Here is a 22,716-nt window from a genome sequence, read left to right on the forward strand (position 1 = left end):
TGATGGTTTTTTTAGGATTTGGAAGATATGGATGTGTTTGTAGGCAATAGAGGATGATCTAGTACTTAAAAATAAGTGTCGGTGAGGGTGGAGGGTGGGAGGAAGATTTATTGGGGAGATAGGATGGGGCAGGATCACCTGAACAAGTAGAGGGTTCAACCTTGATAAGGGGTAAATCCATTTCACTATGTGAGGTAGGGATGAAGGAGATGATGAAGTGAGGAGAGAAGAGGGAGTTCATATTAAATGGCTTCAATTTTTTTTTTTTTTTTTGAAAATGTGAGACAATTTTCTCAGTTGAAAGCATGAAGGAAGAGAAAACTATGGAAGGTTTGAAAAAGGATGAAAAAATATAGAAAAGCTGCTATGGAAAATGGGTTAGTGAATTGTAAGAGAAGTATGGTAGAATTCCCTAGAAGTAGTGAAGATCTAGTTGAGGTTCTTACATAAATTTGTGGTGGTCCCAGAATGGCTGAATGATTTTCTAATTTCCAATTGGTTGCCTTTTTAAACTTAAGTTTTAATTCATGTACTTAAAAACATTTCTTTGAGTAGTGCTCCATAGGTTTTATTAAACTGCGAAAGAGGCCTATGACACACATACAAAATGTAAAAGTTCTTTGTAAATCTTTGTTTTAACTGTATTTTTTTTACTTCAAGTGTATGTAATAGTTGATTTTTAAAAGCAATTTATTAAAAGCAATAAAGAGTACATAATAAAATACTCATCATTAGACAGCTTTTCCTAGACCCAGATAATTTCTAGAGGGTAAAACCCAGTTCTCCCAAGTGTATACATAAAACACAAAAAATGTTCAAATTGTACAACACAGTTTGTAGTTGATATTCTAAGGAGAGATCTGAACTCAAGATTACAGCTTTTTCTCAGTAGTGCAATGCAGGCATTCAGGATTTTGTGTGAACTGAAATGTTTGTAGTCTCTGTATTTTTCAGTTTAGTGGCCTCTTGGCTAACAAAAATCTTTGATTTCTTCCTACTGAAAGTGTCAAGCAGAATGAATGGACCCAAAAACCAAATCTAGAAACAGTGAATCCTGACATCAGTATTTCTCTAGTTTTGCCACTCTTGAGACTTCTACCTACTTCTGTCTCTTCCTCCATTTACTTTTAACAAAACAAGTAATTCAGGATAATTTTTACACATAAAGAATCTAAAACTAATCACTAAGATACTTTAACTTTCTTTGTTATCAGTAGTGATTTACATTAAAATACTAATTTCTAAAACCTAGTATTTTTCAATATGAGAAAGTTTTGATGTAAAACAAATACTTCCTAGTGTATGGATTTTTGGTGAACAAAATAGTCCAGAATATTTTGTTTTCCATGTAATGATCAGATTAAATGTAATAATAGCAAACCTCAGAGAAAATTGAACTATTAAATATTAGTATCAATAATATTCTTAATCACTTTTTTTCTTGCAGAAGCCCTCTGATTTGAACTTAATGAAAATAATAAATGCTTCTCAGCAAATAAGAAAAAAAAGTAAGCTATTTGAAGAACTTCCACTCATATTATTAATTATTGCCTTGAAATGATAGATTTGTTTATGTACTCTTTTATTTGTTTTTAATATAGCGGATGAAAAGAATAGCACGGTGAGCACAGAACAAATACCATTTCTTGGGCATCATCAGTCAACTGTTGAAAAAAAAGATATGACAGAATCCCTTCCTAAGCCTTCATCTCAAGCCCAGTGCTCCCCTCATCCTGTCCATCCCTCATCAAGCTCCTTTTCGAAGCCTTCCTGTATGATATCCACTCTTCTGGCCATTGATAAGGTAATTACATTTGCTATGTTTCTTATCTTCCTTTTCATATTTGTTCATACTCTGTCCCATCCTCTCGTGCTCATAACTACTTCATGAAAATGGGAAGGATACCCTAAATGAGAGTCTTCAAAACTCACATGGAAAATTCATGGCTAATTTACATGTTGAAGATAAAACATTGATAGTTCCCAACAATTCTCTTGAAACTTCTAGAAGAAGAATTAGAAATCAATCAAGAGCAAGGACAATAGAAGATTATGAAGATGAAGAAGCAGAGGAGGAAGAAAGTGAGGTAGACAAGGAAGAAGAGGAAGAAGAATTCAGTCAAGATGGCCAGAGTGCTATAGATGGAAAGGAAGAATCAGAACATGTAGATTTAGAGTATGAAGAAGAAAATCAAGATGAAGATTTTTTTTAAATGGAAGGAAAAAGAGGATGTGAATAATCAACAGAAACTCAATCTTCCTACTATTAAATGTGATAGGAATGAAGTTGAATGTAAAATAAGAAAAGAAAGCAAGTAATGAACATTTCTACAGAATTTCCTGTGTCAATTATAACTGATATTTATGGAAACTCAGATGCCATTTCTCTTAAGGTAAAAATATATATATATATATGTATTTTGTTTGGTTAACAAACCCCTTATTTATTTATTTATTTATTTTAAGAAATACTAGATTTAAGTCTAGAATGATCATTCAAATCATTATTCAACTCCTTAATTTTAAAATTCTAAAACTTAGTTCTGTTCTTATAGGTAAATTAAAGTAAGTATATGTGAAAAAAATTAGACCATAATAACTTTTAATTCAAAAACTTAAGTATTGACCACATATTACTACTTAAATGTATAAAATTGATGAAAATGGAATTTTTTATCATAAGGTAAAAAAAGTTCACTAATAATAGAATTATAAAAACAGAAGGAACTTTGAAAGATTCAAGCCATATGTATATTTATGCTTATTTAAAATGCATATGTAGCATCCTTAACATTCTATTTTTAAATAGAAAAAAAATGATTCTAGAGATTTTTCATGAAAACTTTGTAATTTTAATCTGAAAAGCTATAAAGCCCCAAAATGGAATTATTTTATTTGTGACTAATTTTAAGCTTCTCTCTTTTTGTTCTTTAAGTGGACACTGATTCTGTAAGGTAATTACTAACATATAACAGAGGAATTTAAATCAGAATATGAATAATAATCTATTGTAATTCTATATCTTCTAATCTTTTTAAAATCAGATCTAATTCCAAAACTTTAATTTGTTACATACAGTAAATCTTATTAGCCATACATAGCATTGTGACCTCATATAGAAATGAAAAAGTAGTAATGTCAAATTCCAAAATTCTATTTCCAATTTCTCCATTATATTTTAATAATTAAGTTCAACAATTTACTGCATTTTTATAAAATATATATTATATTCAAGATGTTTTGTTAACATGGCATTCAAAAACAAAAGACTCAGTCCCAGCCATCGTGTCCTTTATCATCTGAGAATCTAACAGGTGATTGGAAAAATCTAATTCTTTGCATAATTTGATTTTTAGATCCATCAGCATCTGGCAATTGTAGTATGGTTGATGGGTTTGCATTATTTCAACTAGCAGTAAGTTAAAGAAAAATTTTGGAGGACATTGCATATGTCATTCTCATTATAGGAAGAATCAATACACTCAAAGATGGAAGAAAAGAAAGATAATGTATTAGTTGATGAGGAAACTAGAAAACAAACATCTCACAAAACTCCAAATATTCACAGTACATCAGCAAAAAGTGGGGTTAGAAAAGGTAAGTTATCATTTTCACAGGAACAGTAATTCTCTTTTTTTTTTTTTTTTTTTTTTTTTTGGCTGAGGCAATTGGGGTTAAGTGACTTGCCTAGGATCACACAGCTAGGATGTGTTAAGTGTCTGAGATCAGATTTGAACTCAGGTCCACCTGACTTCAGGGCTGGTGCTCTATCCGCTGGGCCACCTAGCTGTTTCCTGTGATTTTGTCTTGCAAGAAATTCTCAATGAGAAATTTTCTAGCAATGTAGATTAACAACTGTTCTAGAGTTGAATCTTTCTGAGTAGCTGGAAGCACTAAGAGAAGTTCAGTATCTTGTTTATGAGGTTACTGCCAACATATTAGAAATGGGACTTCAGGGGCAGCTAGGTAGAGTAGATAGTAGTAGTAGATAGATAGAGCACCAGCCCTGAAATCAAGATGACCTGAGTTCAAATCTGATCTCAAACACTAGCTGTGTAACCCTGGGCAAGTCATTAATTCCAATTGCCTCAGCAAAAAAGGGGGGTGGGGAAGAGAAATGGGAATGCAGGTCTGCCTAATTCCAAACTGGCCCTGTGTCCACTATGCTATCCCTCAAGTTATAGAATATGCTTACAAAATTTTCTTTTTGTAAAATGCCACTATATATGAATTTCTATAAATTCATTGTATGTTATCTAATGATGAAGAATATTAAATATGAACAATCTTTCTTTTTCTTTTTATCCATATTAAGTATCTTGGGAGGGGGATTCTATATTCTCACATAAAATTACCACTTGGTGCCTAAATTTTTTCTTTAAAGAATCCTCTTTTGCTCCTAATATCAAATGTTGCTCTTTTAATGTTTCTGTCTCCTAGAATTTTTTCTGTTGTTTTCATTTAATTTTTCCTGAATATGAATAGACATATTTGAACAGTTTCATGTTTTCAGTAACATATGTTCCAATTATTAATTTATTTTATAGATAGGATGTCAACATCAGTATTGGAAGAGGAAGAAGTAAATATCCTAAACAGTCCCATCTCAGAAAAAGAAATAGAACAAACTATCAATCAACTCCCTAAGAAAAAATCCCCAGGACCAGATGGATTTACATGTGAATTCTACCAAACATTTAAAGAACAATTAACTCCAATGTTATATAAACTATTTGAAAAAATAGGGATTGAAGGAGTCCTACCAAACTCCTTTTATGACACAGATATGGTACTGATACCTAAACCAGGTAGGCTGAAAACAGAGAAAGAAAATTATAGACCAATCTCCCTAATGAATATTGATGCTAAAATCTTAAATAAAATATTAGCAAAAAGATTACAGAAAATTGTCACCAGGATAATACACTATGACCAAGTAGGATTTATACCAGGAATGCAGGGCTGGTTCAATATTAGGAAAACTATTAGCATAATTGACTATATCAATAACCAAACAAACAAAAACCACATGATCATCTCAATAGATGCAGAAAAAGCATTTGATAAAATCCAACATCCATTCCTAATAAAAACACTTGAGAGCATAGGAATAAATGGACTTTTCCTTAAAATAGTCAGGAGCATATATTTAAAACCATCAGTAAGCATCATATGCAATGGGGAAAAACTGGAACCTTTCCCAGTAAGATCTGGAGTGAAGCAAGGTTGCCCACTATCACCATTATTATTTAATATCGTATTAGAAACACTAGCCTCGGCAATAAGAGTCGAGAAAGATATAAAAGGAATTAGAGTAGGCAATGAGGAAACCAAACTATCACTCTTTGCAGATGATATGATGGTATACCTAGAGAACCCCAGAGATTCTACCAAAAAGCTATTGGAAATAATTCATAATTTTAGCAAAGTAGCTGGCTACAAAATAAATCCCCATAAATCCTCAGCATTTTTATACATCACCAACAAAACCCAACAGCAAGAGATACAAAGAGAAATTCCATTCAGAATAACTGTTGATACCATAAAATATTTGGGAATCTATCTACCAAAGGAAAGTCAGGAATTATATGAGCAAAATTATAAAAAAGTCTCCACACAAATAAAGTCAGACTTAAATAATTGGAAAAATATTAAGTGCTCTTGGATTGGCCGAGCGAACATAATAAAGATGACAATACTCCCTAAACTAATCTATTTATTTAGTGCTATACCAATCAGACTTCCAAGAAAATATTTTATTGATCTCTCCTTTTATTTTTAGAATTTCAAGTTTAGTGTTTGACTGGGGGTTTTTAATTTGTTCCTTTTCTAGCATTTTTAGTTGCAAACCCAATTCATTGACCTTCTCTTTCTCTATTTTATACAAATAGGCCTCTAGAGATATGAAATTTCCCCTTATTACCGTTTTGGCTGCATCCCATACATTTTGGTATGATGTCTGATTATTATCATTTTCTTGGGTGAAGTTATTAATTATGTCTATGATTTGCTGTTTCACCCAATCATTCTTTAGTATGAGATTATTTAGTTTCCAATTATTTTTTGGTCTACTTCCCCTGGTTTTTTGTTGAATGTAATTTTCATTGCATCGTGGTCTGAAAAGGATGCATTTACTATTTCTGCCTTACTGCATTTGAGTTGAGGTTTTTATGTCCTAATATATGGTCAATTTTTGTATAGGTTCCATGAACTGCTGAAAAGAAAGTGTATTCCTTTCTGTCTCCATTACATTTTCTCCAGAGATCTATCATATCTAACTTTTCTAGTATTCTATTTACCTCTTTGACTTCTTTCTTATTTATTTTGTGGTTTGATTTATCTAATTCTGAGAGTACAAGGTTAAGATCTCCCACTATTATAGTTTTACTGTCTATTTCTTCTTGCAGCTCTCTTAATTTCTCTTTTAAGAATTTAGATGCTACAACACTTGGTGCATATATGCTTAATATAGATAGTGCTTCATTATCCATGCTACCCTTTAACAAGATATAGTGCCCTTCCTTATCTCTTTTAATTAGATCAATTTTTGCTTTAGCTTGATCTGAGATCAGGATGGCTACCCCTGCTTTTTTGACTTCACCTGAAGCATAGTAGATTTTGCTCCAACCTTTTACCTTTAACCTGCATGTATCACCCCGCTTCAGGTGTGTTTCCTGTAAACAACATATTGTAGGATTCTGGCTTTTAATCCATTCTGCTAACTGCTTCCTCTTTATGGGGGAGTTTACCCCGTTCACATTTATGGTTAGAATGACCAATTCTGTATTACTTGCCATCTTGTTAACCCCGGTTTATGCTTTTCTTCCTTCTTTCCCCTTTCCCCCCCCTTCCCAGTATTAAGCTTGTGAGCACCACTTGCTTCTCACAGCCCTCCCTTTTTAGTATCCCTCCCCCTGCCTTAGAGTTCCTCCCCCTATCTTACCCCTTTCCCTCCCAGTTCCCGTATTCCCTTCCGCTTAGCTTATTCCTTCCCTTTTCACTTTTCCCTTCTCACTTTTCAATGAGGTGGGAGAAGTTTCACCATAGATTGAATATGTCTTAAGATTTTTCACTTAAAGCCAATTCTGAAGGCAGTAAGATACCCACTATATTCATCCCCCTCCATTCTTTCTCTCAGATATAATCGGTTTCCTATGCCTCTTCATGAGATGTAGTAACCCCACTTTACCCTTTTTCTGGTACAATGTCCTTTCCACATCAATTTCTAGAATAAGGTATACATGTATTCTTTATACATCTATATAGTCGAAATATAGTTCCCAAGATTAATCTTTACCTTTTTAGATTTCTCTTGAGTTCTATATTTGTAGATCAAACTTTTTGTTAAGTTCTGGCTTTTTCATCAGAAATAGATGAAATTCGCTTACTTCGTTGAATGTCCATCTTCTTCCCTGGAAAAAAGATGCTCATTCTCGCTGGGTAAGTTATTTTTGGTTGCATACCAAGTTCCTTAGCCTTTCGGAATATCATATTCCAGGCCCTTCGATCTTTTAATGTGGATGCTTCCAGATCCTGGGTGATCCTTATTGTGGCTCCTTGATACTTGAATTGGGTTTTTCTAGCCGCTTGCAATATTTTTTCCTTCATCTGAGGGTTCTGGCATTTGGCCACTATATTCCTTGGTGTTTTGATTTTAGGATCCCTTTCAGTGGGTGATCGATGAATCCTTTCAATGTTTATTTTTTCCTCTGTTCCTATGACTTCTGGACAGTTCTCTTTGATAATTCCTGGAAAATAGTGTCCAGGCTCTTTTTTCATCATGTTTTTCTAGAAGTCCAATGATTCTCAGATTGTCTCTCCTGGATCTGTTTTCCATGTCTGTTGTCTTCCCCAGAAGGTATTTCACATTCTTTTCCATTGTTTGATTTTTTTGGATTTGCTTGACTGATTCTTCTTGTCTCCTCGAGTCATTCAATTCCACTTGTTCAATTCTGATTTTCAGTGAAGTATTTTCTTCACTCACTTTTTAAAAATCTTTTTCTAATTGTCCCATTGAGTTCTTTTGTTCTGTGGAATTTTTTTCCATTTCGCCATTTTGTTTTCCAGTTCACCAATCCTATTTTTCAAGGATTTTACTTCTTTATCCACTCTCTCTTTAACTGACTTCTCCAGGCTCTTTTGCCAAGTCTCCCTCTCCTTTTCCCAAGCTTTCCTCTCCTTTTGCCAAGCCTCACTCTGCTTTTCCCATTTTTCTTCTAGCTCCCTTGTGAGAGCCTTTTTAATTACTTCTATGAGGTTCATCTGAGCTGAGGAACAGATGATCTCCTCCTTTGGGGATTCACCTGGAGACTGTCTGTTTTTAGTCTCCTCAGGATTTAGAGTCTGCTCTCTATCTGTGTAGAAGCTGTCAAGGGTTAAAGTCCTCTTCAGTTTCTTGCTCATTCTGTCTAATAATCAAAGACAAACTAGCAAAGAAAAACAGAAAAAACTGCAGTCTTTCTTTGGGGAAGGGGCTGGGTGTGTTACCGAGCTTCCTCTCCAGACTGCAGGTGGCAGCAGTGAGGCACTAGCAGGACTGTGCTGCGCCTGCGCTCTGAGATCCCAAAGCGTGCTGAGTCACTGTGGGGGGGAAGGGGGGGGCGGCCAGGTCCCGAGAGACTCCAGCTGTTTGGGGTTGTATTCTTCAGCGTCGGTGTTTTTAGCTTCTCTGCTGGGCTGCTGACTTGCTGCCAGAGCAAAGTATCTAATCCTGTAGCGAAGCTCTCCCCGCAGAGACGGCTGCGATCACTCCCCACCCCCTCTCCAGTCTGCTCCCGTGCTCTCACTGCCGCTGCCCTCAGCCTGCGTCCGATCTAAAACCGCCCCAGCCCTCCAGTAAAGACAGACCTTTCTTGGCGAATCTCAAGGATGGCTTCTCTTGGTAACTTTTTGTGGGTTTTTTTTTCAGTCAAGCATTAATTCAGAGGCTTGTAATGAAATGGATAGTGAGAGAAAGCGTGGAGCTTACACAGCTGTGTGCCTCCTCTCCGCCATCTTAACTGGAAGTCCCGCAATGTGAATTCTCAATCACCTATATACATGTGGCTCAGACATAGGAGGTAGACTGAGGCAGCTAGAGTCCGAGCACTGAGAACGGGAATACGGGACTAACAATCTGGTTCTGACAGGGTGAGGGGAGGCATGGGGAACACCTGATAAATTGGTATTACAGAATGGCGAGAGGCATCCAACATTCTGATGATGTCTAAGATAGAAGGTCTTTCTCCTTATCTGGATCATCATGATTAGCAGGGAGGGGTGATTGAGCAGAACAATTATAAACTGAGGCAGAACAATTAGGGAAATCAAGGCAGGACAATTTAGGGAAACTGAGTCAGGACAATAAAAGAGAACGGTGGCATAACAGTGATAATAGAAAGAACCAACTGCACAGTTTTTGTTTGTTTGCTTAATTTTTTTTCTCTTTTTTACATTTTGATATTTTTTTCCTGTACAGCATGATTAATGTGGAAAATATTTAGAAGAATTACATGTTTAATTTATATTAGATTACTTGCTGTAAGAGTTACACATGCTTAATTTATATTAGATTACTTGCTGTCTAGGGGTGGGACTTGTAAGGATGAATGCTGAAAACTCTCTTTCCATGTATTTTGAAAAAATAAAAACCTATTATTAAAAAAAATGTCATTGAAGAGTTTATAGAAAGCTAAATCCTCTCTTTTCCCCCAGAATTTATTATACATGTGTGTATGTGTGTGTATGATAAATTAACTTGCACTGTGCAAGGATTTGTTGTTCAGTAATTTTAGTCTTTTCTGACTCTGTGATCCCATTTGGGGTTTTCTTGATAAAGGGAATGAAGTAGTTGTCTGTGTCCTTCTTAGTAAGGAAATAAGGGAAACAGATTTAATGACTGCCCAGGGCTATACAGCTAGTAAGTATCTGAGGCTACTTTTGAACTCAATAAGATGAATCTTTCTGACTTCAGGTCCAGGGCTCTATGGACTATTCCACCTCTTCCGAGAGGATTATGTATTGTACATTCAGCTCCAAATATTTTCTTCTCCCATGTTGTTGGCATGTGGAAAATAGTATTTTATGTGTACTACAAAATATTATTATAACAATCAACAATAATATCCTGATGTAGAATTTTATCATTACTTACAAAATAGCAATTTCTTTTTGAAAAAATACACTCTAGTCCACAGCATTACGTTTACCATTTATCTCATCTAAAACAAAAGAGTAAAGTAAACTTGAAGAGTGTGAGCATGAGGTTGTTCTTTTCAAGAAAATGTTTCACAAAAACATTTTTATTTTCTATAGAATTCTATAAGTGGAAATTCTTCACAATTTACCAGTAGCAAACATTGAGGATTTCTTTCATCAGTGGGCTTACTAATTATTTTGTTGATCTTTTCATTTGATAAGAGTATTTCTGAAAGTCTCCCCAAAGAACCTACTATGCATATGCATGCATCTACAAATCAAATAATAAAAGACAATATTTCAATGGGACAACTTGAAGGTAAGATTATATGATATAAATAGTTATGTTTTTTTTAAAGAAAAAATAGTCTGAAGGAGCTGAGGAAAAGTGGAATTTGAGGATGGAGGGCTGGAAGAAAATCTGTTGTAAAACATGTACAAGATTAGAAAGTATATGAAGTTTCAATGCTACAACAGTGCTAAGCAATAACTGAAGGCTTGCCTGAGCAAAATCAGAAAAGGGAGAGATTTAAAAAAGGAATGTAATAGCAGGAAATAAGAAAAGGTATTGGAAAGAGTGCAAGAGTTCAATGGAAAAGAGAAAAGAAATGTTTGATGTTGGGTGACAGATAAGCTCTAGTACTTGTCTCTGTTTATACTCACCCAGACTTTGCATGATTGTTAGTCTTAGCAAAAAGAATGAGCTCATTTTCAGTTTAATTAGTTGCTTACAGATGACTTTGAGATACAAACCCATGTCACATAATTCTTTTTTTTGAAAGACTAGACCTGTAATTCCATTGGTATGATGTAACTCCCTTTAACTGATGCAGGTTAGCACTTTCTCTAAAACAGGGTCTCAGAGACCTGGTGTCCAGAATTCCATAATCACAAAGCCAATGTGATTCAGAAGGACTCAAGCTCAGGCCTTTCTCATTCCAGAGTTGCCTTTCAAACTTCATTGGTCTCGCTCATCTCTAGACTCTGAAACCTTCAGTTAATTTATTCCCTGTGTCTGTCAGATAAAATGCAAGCTGAAGAAAATGTCATAAACTTCATTTTAAAAAAAATCTAAAGTATTTGCTTACTAAAAGCTAGATTATTTGGTTTATGTTCCCTTGTAAGATAAGTGATTCTGTAGGTTGATGACAATAAATGGTGACAGGAAAAAAAAAGTAGGCACCAGAAACTCAGAAATATAGACAATAGAAGATGGCTGTATTGAAATCAAAAAGATTCCTTGGCTCTCATAAAGGGTATGAGGGCCTCAGTATAGACTGGGAATCCTTTTTTGGTCTACTTTGCTGCATGTAATTGAATAGATAGTCTAGGGATATTAAAATTGGGTGGCTATAGCATATAATACAAAATGAAAAAAAAATTCCAGTAGTTGGGGATGGGGGAGGGGAGGGCAGGGAATGGATTACTTGCAACAAACATTTAGGGATGAAGAAGTGCTGACTTCCAAGGCCCTACCTCTCCAGCCTTTGCTCATCCTACTTGTCTTCACAATTATTTTCAGCTAAACTATTCTGTTAGTTTTTCTATATGTGTTCTGCCCTGCATCCATTTAGGCTATCTCTTAGAAATTAAATACATGTATTTCAGTTGTCCTTAACTATTGGAGTATTTTCTGCTCCAATCAGAAAATGCTGCCAGCATAAGAGTGTGTGTGTGTATGTGTGTGTGTGTGTGTGTGTGTGTGTGTGTGTATGTGTATATGTAAACTAAGTTAGAAACATATTAGGCAATTTGTCTATCCTCTATTTAAAAATCTTTTTTAGCTCACTTGAGTGAGTAAAAATATTTTCGCAGAAGTTTAAATGCTTATATTAATGATGCAAATGGAATAAGAGGTAAAGCAATTTGGTTCATGCTGTTTTGGAGGAAGTATCTGTTTTAAAACTTCTTTCAATTTCTTGATACTTGGTGGACTCACATGTACTAAACCTAATTTATAATTTAATGTAGTAAATATTTAAGATTTTTTAGACTGATGTATAGCAAATTAATAATATTGAAAAATAAGTTATGTTTCTCACAACTTTAAATTTTATTTTACAAGATTTATTTCAATGTCTATTAAATTAGCTTTGTTTTCCATTAATGTTAAATTACATTATATTGAAAAGGTTTTTAGATATTAATAACATCAAGTTGTAATGCTGGAGAAACAAAGGCAAGAAAGAGATTAGAGAGTTTTTAATATTTTATTTGAAAGGGAGAGATTGTGCTGGAGGCATACTGCTCCCCCCCAGGGCTGATGTCCAAAGCACCCAGCAACTAATGGGAGTTCTCTAACATATATATACATATGGCTCAGCTACAGGGGTAGAAGGAGGCAGAGGCAGAGTCAGAATATTGAAAGCAAAAAGGGACTATCAATCCGATTCTGACAGGGTGGGGGGAGGACCTGACATTCTGATAAGTTGGGATTAAAAAGAACAATGACACAATGTGGGGTGGCACCAGGACATTCTGATAAGTTGGGATGGGGAGAGGCACCCATTATTCTGATGATGTCTAAGATAGAAGGTCTTTCTCCTTATCTGAATTATCATGATTAAGAGGAGGGGTGGTGTTGCAGGAACAATTAGGAACTGAGGCCAAACAATTCAGGGAAACGGAGGCAGGACAATTTAGGGAAACTGAGGCAGGACAATAAAAGGGAACTATGCCACAACAAAATTAATAATTGATAATTTAAATAATTTTGTCTTTTTAAAATTACTTGCAAAATTTAAAGATTTGAATCATTTCTTAGATTCATGAAACGTTAAGATAGATAAATTCACAAAAGTAGTATAGGATTTCCAATAGGCAATGTGAGTATGGAAAAAGGTGAAAATATATTGTTAACTCTTCTGTAAGTGTATATACAAGTGGATGTACTGTGTTTCTAGCCATTTAGTTCTGTGATAAGAATGTGTTTTATAAATTGTTTTTAATTCTTCTTTATCTTTCCTGTTTACATATTGCCTGATTTTGCAATATAACTGAGTAAGGAATCATCTACATTATGAGCACTTGTAATATAATTGCATTAATCTCATTGCTTGGAAGATATGTTGTTACATTACAGAATCAACTTTATAATTAGCCTTTTCTGGAACTTGAGTATCTGTCTTTTTAAAATGATAACTTTTATGTGTGGCATTGATGAGCATGTTTATATATTTGTATATGTACACATATATGTATTTGAGTTGAAATCTGATCTATTTGGAATGTAAATTCCCTATTGAGTCAGCAATATATTCTTGTTTTATTTCAAGTAATAATAACTGATTCTAATTACTATTAGACTAATGCCATAAGAATTATACCAAATTAAAACATTCTTTAAATCATATAATAGGATCAAACAAACCTATTTGTTTTACATGAAGTTGTGATTGAATTATACTATTTAATTACAGTTGATAATGAAACTTTCATTCTTTTTTTCAGATCAGTCTAAAGGAAATTCCATTTGGAAGGTAATAATATCGATAGTTTTAATTTATTATCTGATATGTACTGAAAACTTTCAATATAATTATCTTGTTATTTAAATATCTTGTTTCATAGCCCATTCAACCTACTCTTGAAATCAAAGATTCTTTCACAAACCAAGAAATAGAAAAGGAAGTTAAAGAAAAACAAAAGTCAGGTATGTTTTATAATTCTACAATTTAGGGGAAAAAATATAATTTAAAGACTTTTGACTTTTCAGTATCCATTTTTCTTGTTTTTCTTTCCTTTGTATTATGCATTTAAGGGAAGAATTTGGTATAGAAGATGCAGATAACATTGATCCTATTTTCCTTGTTTTCCCTTCTTTACAAGTATAAGAATAAGTGAATTTTTAAAAATCACATACCTAATAGAAAATGTGTCCTATAGTCTTAAGGTTTTTATTTTGTGTTCTGAACACTATTTCATGTTGCATTTTTCTATGTCCTGGCTCTTTTCTATATTGCAGGAAGACATATAAATCTAATAATATGTGTTCTTTCCCAATTCAAGTTAATTTCTGTTAACCAACTATTATGTCACAATTGCATATCAAATGCCTGCTATTTGCCTCTAGGATGCAAAGATAAAAACAAACAGTTCTTTGTCTCAAGGAATTTACTTTTTGTGAAGGGATACAGCATATAAACTGAAAGTTTGAAGAGTCTAAAATAAAGGAAGCAAAGAAGAGAGATAAAAGTGTTCTGAGAAAATTGAGGAATGAGAAAGAGCATGAAAGGGTAATTAATGATTGTGGAAGTAAGGTTTCATAACTGATGCTTCCCACACTGAGGCAGTAGGGTTCTACAGAAGACTTTTTAAAACAAGAGAATGGGCTAAGTTAAGTGTGCCTTAAGTCTTTGGAGATGATATGATGGTATACCTAGAGAACCCCAGAGATTCTACTAAAAAGCTATTAGAAATAATTCATAATTTTAGCAAAGTAGCTGGATACAAAATAAATCCCCATAAATCCTCAGCATTTTTATACATCACCAACAAAACCCAACAGCAAGAGATACAAAGAGAAATTCCATTCAGAATAACTGTTGATACCATAAAATATTTGGGAATCTGTCTACCAAAGGAAAGTCAGGAATTATATGAGCAAAATTATAAAAAAGTCTCCACACAAATAAAGTCAGACTTAAATAATTGGAAAAATATTAAGTGCTCTTGGATAGGCCGAGCGAATATAATAAAGATGACAATACTCCCTAAACTAATCTATTTATTTAGTGCTATACCAATCAGACTTCCAAGAAAATATTTTAATTATCTAGAAAAAATAACAACAAAATTCATATGGAACAATAAAAAGTCGAGAATCTCAAGGGAATTAATGAAAAAAAAAATCAAATGAAGGTGACCTAGCTATACCTGATCTAAAATTATATTATAAAGCAGCAGTCACCAAAACCATTTGGTATTAGCTAAGAAATAGATTAGTGGATCAGTGGAAAAGATTAGGTTCACAAGACAGAATAGTCAACTATAGCAATCTAGTGTTTGACAAACCCAAAGATTCTAACTTCTGGGATAAGAATTCATTATTTGATAAAAACTGCTGGGATAATTGGAAATTAGTATGGCAGAAATTAGGCATGGACCCACACTTAACATCATATACCAAGATAAGATCAAAATGGGTCCATGACCTAGGCATAAAGAATGAGATTATAAATAAATTAGAGGAACATAGGATTGTTTCTCTCTCAGACTTGTGGAGGAGAAAGAAATTTGTGACCAAAGATGAACTAGAGACCATTACTGATCACAAAATAGAAAATTTTGATTACATCAAATTAAAAAGCCTTTGTACAAACAAAACTAATGCAAACAAGATTAGAAGGGAAGCAACAAACTGGGAAAACATCTTCACAGTTAAAGGTTCTGATAAAGGCCTCATTTCCAAAATATATAGAGAACTGACTCAAATTGATAAGAAATCATGCCATTCTCCAATTGATAAATGGTCAAAGGATATGAACAGACAATTTTCAGAGGATGAAATTGAAACTATTACCATTCATATGAAAGAGTGTTCCAAATCAATATTGACCAGAGAAATGCAAATTAAGACAACTCTGAGATACCACTACACACCTGTCAGATTGGCTAAGATGACAGGAAAAAATAATGATGAATGTTGGAGGGGATGCGGGAAAACTGGGACACTGATGCATTGTTGGTGGAGTTGTGAACATTTGGAGAGCAATCTGGAATTATGCCAAAAAGTTATCAAACTGTGCATACCCTTTGATCCAGCAGTGCTACTACTGGGCTTATATCCCAAAGAGATACTAAAGAAGGGAAAGGGACCTGTATGTGCCAAAATGTTTGTGGCAGCCCTGTTTGTAGTGGCTAGAAGCTGGAAAATGAATGGATGCCCATCAATTGGAGAATGGCTGGGTAAATTGTGGTATATGAATGTTATGGAATATTACTGTTCTGTAAGAAATGACCAGCAGGATGAATACAGAGAGGCTTGGAGAGACTTACATGAACTGATGCTAAGTGAAATGAGCAGAACCAGGAGATCATTATACACTTCAACAATATTGTATGAGGATGTATTCTGATGGAAGTGGATTTCTTTGACAAAGAGACCTAACTGAGTTTCAATGGATAAATGATGGACAGAAGCAGCTACACCCAAAGAAAGAACACTGGGAAATGAATGTGAACTATCTGCATTTTTGTTTTTCTTCCCGGGTTATTTTTACCTTCTGAATCCAATTCTCCCTGTGCAACAAGAGAACTGTTCAGTTCTGCAAACATATATTGTGTCTAGGATATACTGCAACATATCTAACATATATAAGACTGCTTGCCATCTAGGGGAGGGGAAAAATCGGAACAGAAACGAGTGCAAGGGATAATGTTGTAAAAAAAAAATCCCCCTGGCATGGATTCTGTCAATATAAAGCATTTATTAAATAAAATAAAATAAAATATTAAAAAAAAAGGAAAAAAAAAAAAGAAAAAAAAAGTGTGCCTTAAGAAGATTAGTTGAGAGCTTTGTGTAGAATGAACCAGAAAAGGTAGGAATCAGAGATGAAAAGACCAGTTAGTAATTGATTGCAAAAATTCAGGTAAAAGTTTACAAGGTCATGAAGTGGGAGGGTGGATTTGGGAATATTAAAAAAAAAAAAAAAGACAGATGTTGTGGATTCTACAATCAATGAGATTTAACAACTTTTGGATATGTGTATGTTTTTTGTATGCTTGGATAGGAGATGTCAAAAATGTAGACCCAGATGACTGAGAAGATGGCTCGTTTTTAACAAAAATAAGAAAAATTAATGGACTGATAATGAGATGGGAAAAGAGAAGAAAGGAAATGATGAATTTAGGCTTGTTTGTATTGAATTTGAAGGTGCAAGAGAACATACAGGTTGAAAGGTCTTAAAAACCAGTCCTAAAATGTGGTGTCCAAAAATAAGCACAATATTCAGTTGTTAACTGAGAAAGGCAGAAGTCAGCCAGACTTAACATCTCCTTTCCTCTGGACATTATATCCCTTTTAGTGAAATAAAAAAAAAATATGCTCTAGCTTTCATGGCAGCTATATTAACAGATACTAAACATATAATCCAACAAAATACAACAAAATCTGTCAAATATTTAGGAATCCCTACATCATCTATTTGTATTTATGCTTGTTTTTGTCATTTTGTCCACACAGATAATATAAGGGAATGTATCAAATATTTTGCTGAAATTTAGGTAAGCTATAATGATAGGGCATTACCTGGTCAGTCAGTCTAGTAATCCTGTCAAAATGAAGATAGTCTGGTATGACCTGTTCTGAGTATTTCCCAATGAAATCATAAGAATAGAATGAGATTACCAACAAAGACTTTATCAGAAAAAAATTTTTATAGTGAGGCAATATTGATGATCTGAGACTATATAAGATCACGAAAAATGAAGACAAATTTGCTTATGCAAATAAATTCACTTTTTAAAAACATATTTCCTTTTGAATCACGTTGGGAGAGAAAAACCAGGACAAAAGGGGAAAATCACAGAAGAAAAATAAGACAGAAGAAAGGGGGGCAGGGAGTGAACATAGTATGCATTGATTTACATTCAGCCTTCATAGTTCTTTTTGAATGTGGATGATGTTTTCCATCCAGAATTTTTTGAGATTGTCTTGGTAACCCTGAACAGAACAAAATCTTTCATGGTTGATCATCATACATGTTTACTGTTGTTACTGTACTGGACTGATACTTGCTGTTACTGTGTACAATATATTCCTGGTTCTTCTTGTTTCATTCAGCATCAGTTCATGTAAATCTTTCCAGGCCTTTCTAAAATCAGCCTGTTTTTCATTTTTAATAGAATAATATTTCATTATTTTCATATACCATAATTTATTCAGCCATTCCCCAATTGATGGGCCTCTATTCATTTTCTAGTTCTTTGCTACCACAAAAAGAGCTGCTAGAAATATTTTTGCACATGTGGGTCCTTTTTCCTCCTCTATGACTTCTTTGGGATACAGATCCAGTAGTGGCATTGCTTGGTCAAAGGGCATGCACAGTTTGATAACCCTTTGGGCATAGTTTCAAATTGCTCTCCAGAATGCTTGGATCAGTTCACAATTCCACCAGCAATGGCTTAGTGTCCCAGTTTTCCCACATCTCTTCTAACATTTTTCATTATCTTTTCCTGTCATATTAGCCAATCCGAGAAGTATGAGATGGTTTCTCAGAGTTGTTTTAATTTGCATTTCTCTAATCAATAATGTTTTAGAGCATTTTTTTCCACATGATTATAGCTGGTTTTAATTTCTTTATCTTAAAATTATGTTCATATCTTTTGACCATTTATTAACTGGGAAATGACTTGTATCATCCAAAGAAGTCTAATCCACTGGGCTCAAACAATGAACATTTCTTAGTTATTCACAAGAAGGAAGAGATTTTTTTTTTTAATAATTATAACTTTTTATTGACAGAACCCATGCCTGGGTAATTTTTTACATTATTCCTTGCACTCACTTCTGTTCCGACTTTTAACCTCCTTCCACCCCCTTCCCCAGATGGCAAGCAGTCCTATACATGTTAAATATGTCACAGTACATTCTAGGTACAATATATGTGTGCAGAATTGAACAGTTCTCTTGTTGCACAGGAAGAATTGGATTCAGAAGGCAAAAATAACCCGGGAAGAAAAAAAAAATGAAAACAGTTTGCATTCATTTCCCAGTGTTCTTTCTTTGGGTGTAGCTGCTTCTGTCTGTCATTGATCTAAGGAAGAGATTGTTGCTAAACCCCGACTCCCAATTTCCAATTCCCATCCTCATGATGCTTTCTACTCTTTAACCTATCTCATTGTTTTTCCCACCTCCCCAACTCTATACTTTGTTCTCATGTACTATTTAAAACTATATTAAGGGTAGTAATCTCTAACTCCTGATTTTTGGTCATTGAGAAAGTGCATTAATCTGTTTTATTGGTTACTGCTAACCTAACTGACAAATTGATCAGGCACAGACATTTATTAGTTTATTTTAATTTTCAAATGCAGCAGTTTTAGCTAGATTAATACTATAAATAAATCTTTATAGCTCCCTGTGATTTGTTCCTGTGAAATTAGTATTTCACAAGAAACTTAGAATGTAGCAGTAGTTTGTAATTACAAAATAATCAGCTAAATGTAGTAAAATTGATATTTGTTACATTTTATATTTTATCTCAAAATAGATTATAATAGATAAATTATAGTTGTCATGAATGCCATTACTTTTAATAGGGTGGAATTTAACTCTTATGATAAACATAACTCTTAACTAAAATAAAATTTTACTTAAATATCAATTTAGATTCAACACAAGAACTGGAATTTAAAGGATTGTCAGAGGGGAGCCGAGAATGTTTTGATAAAAGTGACCAGAAACAGGTTTGGAAAATTGATACTGGAATTTTGATATTTTCAGTTAAAGTGCCATTCATGTTAATTTTATTGAAAGTTTTTCAGAACTTAGTGTACTTTTAAAGGCATTTTTGTCTTATTTCGGGAACTAAGATTTTCTTCGGAGATACAGAGACCAGTCCCAAAACTTCAACAGTTGTATAATAATAGAGTAAAGGAAGAGTTCCTGGATAGTGTTTATGCTAGCATTTTTATAAATTGTTTACATGATAAGACATTGATTTAAAATATTAGATCATACTTTGCTCTTTGTAGGCAAAATAATTGTGATAATAGAAATGCCATGGAAAATGGATATGGATGAAAGAATATCCTAATCCTGATTTTTTCTTAAAGTCTTGCTAAAATTATTAATTTCCAAAGGTAAGATAACCTGGACCATTATTATCTGGAAATTATGTCATTTTAGACAAGTACACTAAATTCTATCAATGTATTAAAATGATAAGGTATGGCATTAAAAATGGCATAAAAATAATAAAATACCATTAATGATCCAAGTTAATCTAGTCTAAACCCAAATAATATATACTGGGTGCAGTATTTCCCAAAAGTAGTTGAAAACCTGTAACTGAAAAATTAATATCCAAATGTTATGGCCCATTGTATATATGAACAGTTCTAACTGTTGGGGATGTTTTCTTCATGTTGAGCTATAATTTATTCTCTCATAATGTACAGCCAGGACTTGTGATCCTGACTTAAAGAATCATATTGAACAAATCAAACTCTTCTGCATTCTGATCCCCTAACTATTTAATGACTATTATCCTAGCCAACCTTAAATCTATTCTTATAGGCTAGACACCCCCATTTGCTTAGGAGACTGTTCTGGATGATTTATAAGGTCTTTTTTAGGTCCTACAAATTGCATTTTTCCAGTGTCATATTCTAAGCATGATTATACACATGTGATCTGACTAGGACAGATTAGAAGATTGTCATATCTCACTAAGGATGCAATACTACCTTTGCTGCAAAGATCATATTAGCTCTTGTGGTAGACACAGCATATTAAACTTATAGCCCACTAATAAATACTTCTAGATCTTTCTCTCATGAACTTCTATGAAAAACTGCTTTGCCCATTGTGTACATATTTAGGTGATTTTTTAAAAAAATTTTAAAAGTTCAGTATTTTCCATTTATCCCCTTTAAATTGCATCTTGTTAGCACCAGCCCATTGTTCTAATCAAGATCCTTTAGAATCTCTGTCCTGTGACTTAATTTATCAGCAACCTTTTCCAATTACATGCCATCTACAAATAATAAACATTCTATCACTTCACCCTCATCAACATCAAATTAAAGCTACCTACTGTCCTCCAGACTGAATGTGTTCTTTGAATCTTCACAATGAAGTTGCTCTACACTTATCAAATTTTCCTTAAGTACAGTCTACATTTTTCTTCTAGTCCAGTGAAAAACTTTTTCAAAGAATTGTTAAAATCTAGGCACATTGTGTCTTTGACACTCTTGACATTTAGTCTTTTTTTCTAATCTTTTATTTTTTAGTGTACTGACAAATAAGAACTCTGACCAGAATATAACCTAGCTCCCTTCTTAATTCTATGCACATGGAAACTTGTAAAGAACCAAAGGAGAATTGGCAAACTGTAACTATTAGGTAATAGAAAGTAGTGTGACCATGTTTCTCTATGTACCAATGGTAATTGCTTCAGTCAAAATCTTTATCTTTAAAATTATATGTTGATTTTATTTTGAATATGAGAAAAAGTGAAACAAGTAACTCCTCTTGTTTACCTTCATTCTTTGAAAATAATTTCTTTTTTTTTACATTTCAATAGTATTTTGCTTTTAGTATTTATTATTAAATTTATTTATTAAAAATATCGAGTATTTTTTATTAAATAGTATTGTTACATTAAAATTTCATTTAAAAAGGGAAACTTTTAAGTTGTCTAATAACTTTTTTTTTTTAATGAACTCATATCTGTTTTTTAGATCCCCCTTTAGAAAATTTCTGAAAGCATGCATGTACTATTTAGTTACTTAGGCTAGAATTTCCCTAGGAATTAACAACTTTCATCTTTTTCTAATCCCATGGCAACTCCTTAGTAAAACCCCTAACTACTCAAAGATTTTGGATAAAGATTCTTTATTCCAATGTGCAAATTAGATTTAGTGCCTTGTCATGCTAACCCTAATCATATAACTTGAATGAAATGGGGATAGTGTTGGGAAGTCCGATGCACGACTAGCACCTCCCAGCAATGTCTTCCTTAACAGAAAGTAGAGAAATCCTGAAACCTATGGATGTAGATATTCTCTACAAAATAGAATCTTCATCTAAGAATCTTTTCATCATGTTTCATTTAGTTGGTATAACTTGCACAGTCAAGAGAAGCAAGAGAAATATCAGGTCACCTAGTTTTATTCTCTTACACAATCTTTGTAATAACTAGGTTCCAGTTCATAACCAGGACCTTCAACCCTATATGTTATCTAGCCTACACAGTTTTATTCATTAAATCACTGCCCTATAAACAACAATTAAAATCACTATTCTAATGAAATTTTTTATAAGTCAAACATTTATTACCGTATAACTTATCCTCGTGAATTATTTGTAGAACTTTCATCAGAGGATTGCCCAAATAACACTATAATGATCAGTTAATCAGTTAATTGAAATCTTTTGTAGAATACATAGATTTCAGCTCAAGGAGTAGCCATAATATGCAATTAAAAGTAGTGATGATCTACTTTTGAGCTCTTCCTGTTAAGTGAAATGATTCTATTCATTTGTGTTTATTGAAGAAAATGTTTGTCTCTCTATTATTAATTGATAGATTTATGAAGAACATAAATGCTTTAGAAGGTAGTATGTACCCTAACAGTGGATGTCTCTAGCTGGATGCTTACTTTCAACTTAAGTATATTGTAGATGAAATTTTTGTCCAGATATAATGAACTTGTTTTCTTGATCTGTGTATTTGGAACATAGTGAAGATCAGTTAAATAAAATGATGTGATCTTCACTTAAATATATACTCTACAAACTTGACAAACAAGCTAAGAAATTGGAGATATTCCCTTCCACATAACAACAAAATATTTAAAATGCACCTGGGTAAA

The 22,716-nt window shown here is 33.5% G+C and overlaps 1 protein-coding gene across 1 annotated transcript in view; it reads left to right on the top strand.

The window, feature by feature from the left end:
- LOC127538623 (ankyrin repeat domain-containing protein 26-like) overlaps window positions 1-22,716 on the top strand; it is a 91,715-nt gene that overhangs the window by 11,516 nt on the left and 57,483 nt on the right. The window contains exons 3-9 of the mRNA XM_051962410.1: window positions 1,448-1,508; window positions 1,602-1,804; window positions 3,468-3,622; window positions 11,992-12,032; window positions 13,627-13,655; window positions 13,747-13,828; window positions 19,508-19,584. Coding sequence (XP_051818370.1) covers window positions 1,448-1,508; window positions 1,602-1,804; window positions 3,468-3,622; window positions 11,992-12,032; window positions 13,627-13,655; window positions 13,747-13,828; window positions 19,508-19,584 — 648 coding nt within the window. The remainder of the gene's footprint in view (window positions 1-1,447; window positions 1,509-1,601; window positions 1,805-3,467; window positions 3,623-11,991; window positions 12,033-13,626; window positions 13,656-13,746; window positions 13,829-19,507; window positions 19,585-22,716) is intronic.

Source organism: Antechinus flavipes, chromosome 5 (genome assembly GCF_016432865.1).
Source record: "Antechinus flavipes isolate AdamAnt ecotype Samford, QLD, Australia chromosome 5, AdamAnt_v2, whole genome shotgun sequence".
Taxonomy (NCBI): domain Eukaryota; kingdom Metazoa; phylum Chordata; class Mammalia; order Dasyuromorphia; family Dasyuridae; genus Antechinus; species Antechinus flavipes.